Raw genomic sequence first — 9,809 nt, forward strand, 5'->3', positions numbered from 1 at the left:
CTCGTGGATCGTGGCTGCTGCTGTGATCCTGCATGACGTCCACTACACATATTACTACTGTCATTATTGTTAACATATCTCCATTACAGTTTATAGTTATTAGTTGATGATTTGCTGCCGCTGTGCATCTGTGTCTCTCTCTCTATCACAGGTTCCACTGCTACTGTAATAATTTTATCATTCATTGTAATTCATTGTCATTTTATCATTCATTGTAATTCATTGTCATTTTGTCAGTTATTGTAATTGTACAATATGTTTGTGTTGATTTGTTCTGTACACGTGACATCCATTGCACGTCTGTCCGTCCTGGGAGAGGGATCCCTCCTCTGTGGCTCTTCCTGAGGTTTCTTCCACATTTTTTCCCTGTTAAAGGTTTTTTGTGGGCAAGTTTTTCCTCACTGGAACCGAGGGTCTAAGGACAGAGGGTGTCACTCCCTGTACAGATTGTAAAGCCCTCAGAGGCAAATGTACTTTGTGACTTTGGGCTATACAAATAAAATTTTATTTTATTTTATTTAATAATAAAAAAAGGCTGCAGTATCACGATAATACCCGGAACCGTGATACTTTGTCTGGTATAGTATCATGGTTACTCATTTTGGTATCGTGACAACTCTACAGGAATCACAGCTGGAATTGTGTTTATGCTCTTGATGGCAGCTTTCACTGACTCTGTTACATGGGCTCTCATGCTGTCCATAACGAGCAGTGCTTTTTTTTTTGCAAAAAAAGCCCCCTGGTCGCTTTGAGTAACACTCTCTGAGCCAATCCTTCATCAGGCTCTCCATCATCCAACCTTTCTTATTTACTTTCACCACAATTTCTTTTGGGAATTTTTCCTTTGGCATTGTCAGCCGCCTAAAAATCACCATGGGAGGAAGCTTCACTCCGGATGCTGTGCAACTCAGAACACAGGTAAAATGTGTTCTCTCATGGCCGCTTGTTATCAGTGTGATGGACGAGTCACCTTTTTTATTTACAGTCCGAGTGAGAGGCAGGTCAAACATCAGAGGTACTTCATCCATATTTATGATATCATCTGGCCCGATGGAATTCTCCGTTATCTTTGTTTGAGTGAATGTGTGGAATGAAGCAAGCTTCTCCTCGTAGTCGGAAGGGAGCTGCTGACACAAAGTCGTGCATGCCCTCACGGACAGACCTTTTCGTTTCATGAATCTAAAACACCACGATGACCCACCTCTAAAATCTTCTATTTTCATCTTGGTGGCGATTGCTTTTGCCTTCAGTCTGATTTGTACAGTAGAAACACAGCGGCTGCCTGCTCTCTGTGTGTTGACCCAGTCTTCCAGAAAGTTTTCAAGCTCGGGCCACCTGCTATGATTACCTCTGAAAGCTATTGTCGTCTTTTTGCATTGGCCCAATTCTTCATGCTGGCGTCTCCACCTTCTCACCATTGATTCATTTATTCCAAGATTACGTGCAGCAGCTCCATTTCCTTCTTCAACCGCCAGAGTGATCGCTTTTAATTTAAAGGCCGCATCATATGCTTTTCTTCGAGTATTTTCCATGTTGATGAGGGTTAGTAGAAATGACTGATTTACAATAGTTGTGATAGTACGCTTTTTGGTGCCACGAAAAAACATGACTGATCATACATTTTCATTGGACCTCTGTCTGGACCTCTCATCAATTTTATTGGTCTACTGTTGCTAGGCAAACTGTTTTTGGCGCCACGAAAAAAACATGAATAAGCCGCACCTTAGTATAAGCACTATCGCAGTGTTTAAAGTGTAGGAAAAAAGTAGCGGCTTATAGTCCGGAATTTATGGTACTTTTACGCATATCCCGAACAGCTGCCTCACATTCCTGCAATGTAATGGGGTTATCTAGCTTTGTGGAGTCATCATTACTAAGACAGGATAGCTTCACGTTATTAAAAAAATTATCATAGGCATTCTTGTCAAAAATAATTTCGGACTTATATAACTCCTGATTAAAGGAGGCAAATGACTAGGTCTTGAGGAACTGAAATGGTAAGTTTGCCTTGTTTTATGCATGAGGAATTCTGACCGCGCCTCAAAAGAGAGTTAATCTCTTTTTTGATCAGTTCCTTCTGTAGGGCTACGTGGTATTTAAAATTACGTTGTAAAGAAGCATCAAGGGTTGCATATTTTAATTCTACAGCTTCCTGTTTCGTGTTGAGGCACATAAAGTGGTATTGCTCCTTATAAAGCCCTTCACCGCCTCCCAAAGTATCCTTGGATCAGAGACAGAGCCGACATTGAACTTCAAAAACTCGCTGAGATTAGATTCAAATTGAGCTTTGAATGCTTCATCTCGCAGTAAGGAGAAATTGAAACGCCACCTAGGGGCTTTAGAGGGAGACGGATGAACCGTAATCGAGCAATACAGTGGTTTGTGGTCAGTTCAGGCAACTGGAACATAATGGGCATGTTGAATATTTTGGAATGATTCTTTTGAGACAAATATATATATATATAATTTAACCTGGAAAAGGATTTATGTCTCCCTGAGTAAAATGAGAAGTCTTTTAAAGAAGGGTTCAACATACACCAAACGTCGACCATGCCTGTGTCGGTTGCCCACTGGCGCAACGCCTCAAATGCAAAACGTTGGTCCCTAGTCTCAGTGCCACCTGTTCTGTCCATACCGCTGTCCCACACTGTGTTGAAATCCGCTCCTAGAACTAAATGAAATCCCATGAGATCAAGCAAAGATTTAGTTAGCAGTCTGAAAAAACTTACATCGAACGCATTAGAGGCATAAGCAGAAATAAGTGCAATGTTTACCCCATCCATACGTATCTTGGCAATGGCTATCCGACCTACGTCATCCGCCCAAGTGTCAATCATATCGAATTTTAGTTTACGCTTACACAGTATTGCTACTCCTTTACTTTTTGAGGCTGCCAAAGAGGATGCAATAGGGTGATCAAACTTATTGGCCAATCGACCCACATCTCTGCGCAATAAATGTGATTCCTGAATCAAAGCAAAATCTATATTCTTCTTACGGAGAAATTCTAGTACAGTGGTTCTCTTGTGTGGAATGTTCAGAGCTGTCATATGCTGGACAAAATGGACAAGTAAAAAGAAATGGAGCTGTAAGAGAGAAGTCTGGATCCATAAAAAAAACAACTACAAAACAAAAGGGTAAAAAACATTCAGCTGAAAGACTCTTAACAGCAACGTGACTTCATGTAGCTCTGTTTCACTGTGCATGCATGCCCTTATTCACATCCTACTTATATTATACTTCACTGTGCAAATACTTCTTCATGTGCTAATTATATTTACTGTGTTGTTGTTGTACTTGGAGACCTAAGACTCCAAGTGCTGGTCACATCAATTCACAGTGCAGAAAACAGAATAGAATATCCTGTAGAGAGAGGATACCATGCAGCAAAGGGCTGCAGGCTGGCATTGAACATTGGTCACTGCAGTAAGGACTCAGTCTTTTGTATATGGAGCACACACTCTACCAGGTGAGCTACCAGGGAGCTCAGAAAATGGATATTTTAAGACTAAACACGAGTGAGATAAATAAGGCAAGCAGCTGCTCCAAAAGCTCTTCTACTTGTAATCATGTCAATGTCAAGTTGAGCGACATCAACTTTCTCTGTATAAAAAGCTGCAAAATTAAATAGATATTATTATTATTATATATATATAATGAAATGAAGTGCATGCCAGTCTGACTGTCCCTTCAGCTGTCAGTGAAATCAAAGACAGGATGTCCTTCACACTTCTGACTGGAGCGCTGTACTACCTCTGGTTTGCCTTCTTCATAGAGGCTATTTTCTGACTACCAGTGGCCAGTGGGTTACGAGAAACGGCCATCCAGGACCAGAGGCCTAACACCTTTCTAAGACGTTCTCTGTTGGTTTTTCCTGTTTACTCTGAATTCATTCATTCATTGATTCACTGACTTTTTTTTTTTTTTGCAGTTGTTCGTATATCAGAGATCCCCAACCACTAGGCCACGGACCGGTACCGGTCCGTAGGTGATTTGGTACCGGTCCGTGGGCCTTGTACTATTAACCCTGAATAAAAAAAATATTTTATTGATTATTGAGTCTGAACGATCTTTTAATTTGAAAAAACGCTCGTCTCGGTCACGTGATGTGATAGCCTTCATCAAAAATTTTACCCACAAGATAGCAAAAATGGGTAAAAAAACAAACTTGTTTGGAGAGCTTCTTTGGAAAAGGAAAAAGGCCCAATGAGGAAACAGAAGAAGCTGCAACAGAAAAAGCTGCATTTAACAGACAATATCAGGATTCCTACTTAAAATACAGGTTTATCGCTACAGGTGATTCTCACGCACTAAGCCCACTCTGCAATTTATGTGGCAACAAGCTAGCAAATGAGGCTATGAAGCCTTCAAAACTGCTTCGGCACATTTCAGAAAATACTTTTCAGACAACAACTCTGCCGGTGTTCTGGATTAAGATCAAGGCAGAATTTCCAGAGATCGCCAAAAAAGCATTGAAGCGCCGTGCTTCCATTCCAACATCCTATCTTTGTGAAGCGGGATTTCTTCAGTGACAGCGAACAAAACCAAATTACGGAGTAGACTGGACATAAGTAACACACTTCGGGTGTCGTTGTCTCCCATTAGCCCCAGATGGGACGCGCTAGGAGGAACAAACAAGCACAGGGCTCCCACTAATTCGCGGGATGGTGAGTTGTATTTTTACGCACTTGGGTTTTAGTTGTATTTTATTGGTCACAGTGTTGAAAAGCGTATGGCAAGCAGACGCTAAAGCATTAAGATATATTTTTTGTAAACTTTTTCTCTATTTTTAATAAATGCATTTTTTAAAAAGTGTGTCTATACCGGTCCGTGAAAATATTGTTTTACATGAAACTGGCCGTGGCGCAAAAAAGGTTGGGGACTGCTGCTGTATATTACCTGATGCTGTCTTCATGGAACGCATTCTCAGTGCAGATGAAAACCACATGAATGTCTCTCTGTTCACAGTCTCTCTGCTGAGATCTGACCACCCCCTCCTGAGTGCCCAGGCTTCTCCGGTTGACAAAAGCATCTGTCAGGATCATACTGATCATTATGACTTTATTATGTTTATCCCACCACACTGTTAACCTGTTCAGATTTGATGATGATGATGATGATGATGATGATGATGATGATGATGATAAGAAACAGACTAGATAGTCAAACTGATTCCCTTGTCTATTTTTACGATTGGAGTCCGCACAGGGTGATTTATTTGAAAATGGACTGAATTTTCTATGCTGCTTCTGTGTTTAACTTCCTGCCACGTCAACCGCAGACGTCCTCAGGCCTGATCAGTACCTCATGTGATTTACAGTCCTTGGTTAGACATGCTTCTTTCTATTTGTTCTTTATAGGACACACTGAAATGCAAACACACCTGAAAGTTGCAGAAGCACACACCCTACTTCAGCCAGCCAGTTCAAATAACATGTTAATAACATGTTAATAATGCGTGATCTCAGACTATATATATATATATATATATATATATATATATATAATTATATAGATAAAATAAGTAAGCCATAAAACTGCAATACAAATATTTTATTTCATATCCAACACAACAACAAAGAAGAAAAGCACAAAGAAATAAGACAATACTTTGCATGTTAAATATCAGGCAACCCCACAGGCTTACAGAAATGGTTTAACCAGTAGTGTTTTTCAGTAGTGTTTTTTAGTGTTCATCAGCCAATGGGAACTTGTGACACTTACCACTTTGAACTGGCCAAGTGGCTCAGAATGATGGGAAATTAATGTCTGAGATAACATAGTGTTAACGTGTTGTTTATGCGTTGGTAACGTGTCAATGTTTTAACACCATGTGAAAGATCAAAGCTTTGTCTATGCATTGATGATGTGTTAATACATGTGAACAACTTGCTGTGAACATGTTAAAGTCGTATATATTTGAACTGGCTGGTTGTATCTGTAGTGGATATGCTGATGCTGTGTTACCTGGATATGAATCCTTTGACAGTGAGTTTCTCTGCAGGAGTGCCAGGCAGTGGAGTCAACATGTCTCTAATCCTCACCCGACCTGCAATCCCAATGCCAACCACTACCGCTCCAAACATGCTTACTGAGATAGAAAGACAAGACGTTACACAGTAGTTCTTAACTAAACTTCTTCCCTGGAGTTTCTGTGCTCTGTCGTCCAGCAGGTTCTCATGGATCGTGGCTGCTGCTGTGATCCTGCATGATGTCCACTACACATATTACTACTGTCATTATTGTTACCATATCTACATTACAGTTTATAGTTAGTTAGATAGTGTCTCAACATTCCAGGTGTTCAAGACTATAACAATAGTCAAGTGAACCCTCTCATGTGTTCAAAGCAAGACATTAATTCACATAGAACATATCACATATCAAAATGTCTGTCAAAGTTTTAACATGCATGTTTTATTTCATTTAAAATTAATTTAGCTGCTAAACCTTTATTCTAGTTTTGTTACTCATCACAAAACAGGTGCAATGCACACACCAATGCAACAATTCTTTCCACAGCCTACACACACCTAAGACCATCAATCAACACACAAACACGTAAAGCTGCTCTGCATTCAAAACTTCCCATGCTGGTAAATCTATTATTTGTTGTTACACAAAAGTTGTAACTCATGTCATGGCTAGACCATGTTGTTGGACCAGTGAGGTCCAAAAGTCCAGCAGGACATGATTGAACATGGACTAAAGGTTATGAAGGGGGCGGTGCACAGAACTCTGAAACACTTTGCAGAAAATGGATCAGTTAGTTAGTGATGTGTGTCAGTCAGATTCTTTATCGCCTCCCTTATTGTTTCCTGATCTTTCTGAAACTAGTAGCTCCAAAGGTTTTTCCGCATCAACACAACAATTACACAGGGAATTGTGGGGCGGCTTCGACCGCACATAGGGTGCCTATGTGTCCTGTGACGACCTGGTGACTCCAGGGTGTAGTCCGCCTCTCACCCTAGGTCAGCTGGGACAGGCTCCACGTCCTCTGTTAGGATGAGTGCTTACAGAACATGGATGGATGGTCTGTCACACGGGACTCACACCGAACGCGGAACGGAAGCGGAACGGAAGCGGAACGGTACTTTGCCCGGCGTCAACTCACACCGGACGCGGATCAGCCGCGGAACAGCAGCGGAGCGAGCCGGCCGTATTCACGCGATAATCCTGGACATACCCGAGACCCCGCGTATAAACAGTGTATAAAAAAACAACAACAACAAACAGCTGACTTTGTTTCTCCGACGTGGAGGAGATTATAAAAAGCATCTGTTGTGTCATAAATGATTGTGTGTTGTTCCACTTCAACAATTAGTCTCTCGTTGAGACCCTTTGATCGATCTTTGATCACCTGGTGCCACCGGTCATGACGTAACGTTGATGTGAAGTTGTAAAAAGCTACATGAACTGCGTATTGTGTTTTATTTTGAAAGGGGGCGGAAGTTTATTATGTTGATTCAAGGCCCGGTTTCCTGTCTGGTGCGCAGTGCTCTGTTGAAATTTACGAGGTTTAGCCGCGGCTCGCGGAAGAAATAGAAATCCTGCGGAAAGCTCGCGCCGTGGCGCGGAGAGCCGCTTCTGGGACGCTTCTGATCCGCGTCTGATCCGCGCCCGGTGTGAGTGCTCTCATTGACTAGACTGGATTCTATTTGCTACGGTGACCGCGGCGGTGCCGTTCCGCTTCCGTTCCGCTTCCGTGAGTTGGCCTTAGCGTCCGTTATGTCTGAACGGGATTCAGCTCTGCACTTCTTTTGTGTAGCTCACATACACACAGTGAACGCGCTCCACAGTCAGTTAAACCACCGTGTGTCTGTGTTTTCAGTGTCAGTCCGGTGAGCACGCTGTGCTGGAATAACGGACTGTCTGTACAATGGGCAGCACAGGGTACTACATGTACAAGTCAGAGGGCTCGGTCCACACAGAACACACCGGGACATCGAGCCCACACAGTCACAGTGTACAGTCACGACACGCTGGTTCGGTCTTACCTGGATCTCTGCAGCTCCTCTGAACAGATGCAGCTGACTGACCGACTGCTGCTGGGTGAGTGAGTGAACGTGCAACACTTCCAATGACATAACACAGAGAGCATGCACGCGCCTCACCGTGCGTGCGTTACACGGGGCGCGCTCGTTCTGCCACAGTGATGAGACACGCCTGCTGGTGGGAGAGGGGCGGTGCTGTCTTTACAGACCCCTCTTCAGTAATCACTCGATGTTCTAATCGATATTTCATACATGAACACATATCACAGCTTTAGACTCATGCACATGGTGAAATATCAGTCATTCATGCTATTCTTAAAACATTTGATATATTTATGTTCACCACAAACATGTTTGGAGGAGGAGTATCAGTGTGTGTCATGTCTGCTCAGCTCATTGTTTTGATGGAAAGGCCTCTCACCATCATCAGTGGACATCATCCATTAATTCAGTCAGAACAAAATTGTCTACTTCTCCTGCGTTTTCACTATTGTTACGCTGCACTCAATTCAAGAGGAGAGAAAATGTGCCCAAACTCTCTAAGTTAAGTTTGTAAGTAAACTTTTTTTTTGCCATTGTGACAGCATAGATTTAACTGAAGATCATTGGCTCACCTGTTAGCCCACGGACAGTCCAACAGTTGAAAGAAACTAGTGTTTGTATTGGTGTCAGGAATGTCTCTTTCTGCCTCTTAAAGGAAGTTTTTCCTCGCCACTGTCACCAAGTGCTTGCTGTTGAAATCAGCCTCTCTGATTTCACCCGGATTGGTTGATGTGAAGAAGAGTTGTTGACCTTAACTTAACCCCAAGTATAACTGATCAAGCAGCAAGTGCATACATGTATAAAATGTCAACCAAGCATTAATATATTTTATAAGCATTAATATATTTTGTGTGATGCTGCATGTGTGCTCAATCCACATTGCTCGTGGGAATTGTTGCGTCTCTGTAAATAATATTATAAAGAGTACAGTCTAGACGTGCTCTGTATGGAAAGTGTCATGAAATCATTCCTGTGATGATTTTGCACTATATAAATAAAACTGAAGTTAACCGAATGAACAGAAAAAGAAAATATAACAAAAAACCTGTATAAACTGAGAAATTATTTTGCTAAAAGGGAGTTGTGTTGTCATTGTGTCAGGGTAAACAGAGCTAGAGATAACAACAGGAACACATGAATAACTGCATGGGCAGTTCAATAACTCCTAATCAGTCTGAGACACCCATGTGTTCAGCTCTCTGCACCCAGATAGATAAACTGCCCCATCTTGTTTTTTTCAAAGGAGGCTGGATGTTTTAGAACCACAAGCTTTGATACAACTGTTACCATGTCCACTATGTTGGAACCACTGTGACTCCTACTTCAAGAACTAGCTCAAGAACTGTTGTACTGCTGTGACACAGACTGCAGAAATGAATTTAAGTCCTGCTACAGGTGCTGTTACCTCAAGACGGAATTTATGTGAAGGTGTAACTGTGCCAACATTGACCAAGACGACCATTCCAGCTAAGTTTAATATAGAACCAGTGATGATTCCAATTCCTCTGTTAGTAACAACTGAAACACAAACAGGCGACTACTACTGCAACAATCCAGACTGTAACTAGAAGCACTTGAACTGTCACACAACATCAAAATTGGATAAAGACATTATAAAGGCAGTTGATGATAAGTATGATTATGATAATTATGACTATTATGACTATTATGACCCTGAGGAGGGAAACCAAAACTCAACCAAAAGTGGATGATGATGAAGAGCCACAGAACATATTTAGGCCGATGCAGAGAAGTGTTAGAACAATGGAAGAT

At 41.8% G+C, this 9,809-nt stretch overlaps 1 protein-coding gene across 1 annotated transcript in view; it reads right to left on the bottom strand.

The window, feature by feature from the left end:
- The window catches only part of blvra (biliverdin reductase A), a 29,703-nt gene extending 21,573 nt beyond the window's left edge, over positions 1–8,130 (bottom strand). Inside the window, exons 1-3 of the mRNA XM_027275414.1 lie at positions 7,998–8,130; positions 5,969–6,091; positions 4,900–5,017 (exon numbers count right to left, since the gene is read on the bottom strand). Coding sequence (XP_027131215.1) covers positions 4,900–5,017; positions 5,969–6,086 — 236 coding nt within the window. The 5' untranslated portion in view covers positions 6,087–6,091; positions 7,998–8,130. The remainder of the gene's footprint in view (positions 1–4,899; positions 5,018–5,968; positions 6,092–7,997) is intronic.
- Between the last annotated feature and the right edge of the window lie 1,679 nt (positions 8,131–9,809).

This window comes from Larimichthys crocea, unplaced genomic scaffold (assembly GCF_000972845.2).
Source record: "Larimichthys crocea isolate SSNF unplaced genomic scaffold, L_crocea_2.0 scaffold123, whole genome shotgun sequence".
Classification (NCBI taxonomy): Eukaryota; Metazoa; Chordata; class Actinopteri; family Sciaenidae; genus Larimichthys; species Larimichthys crocea.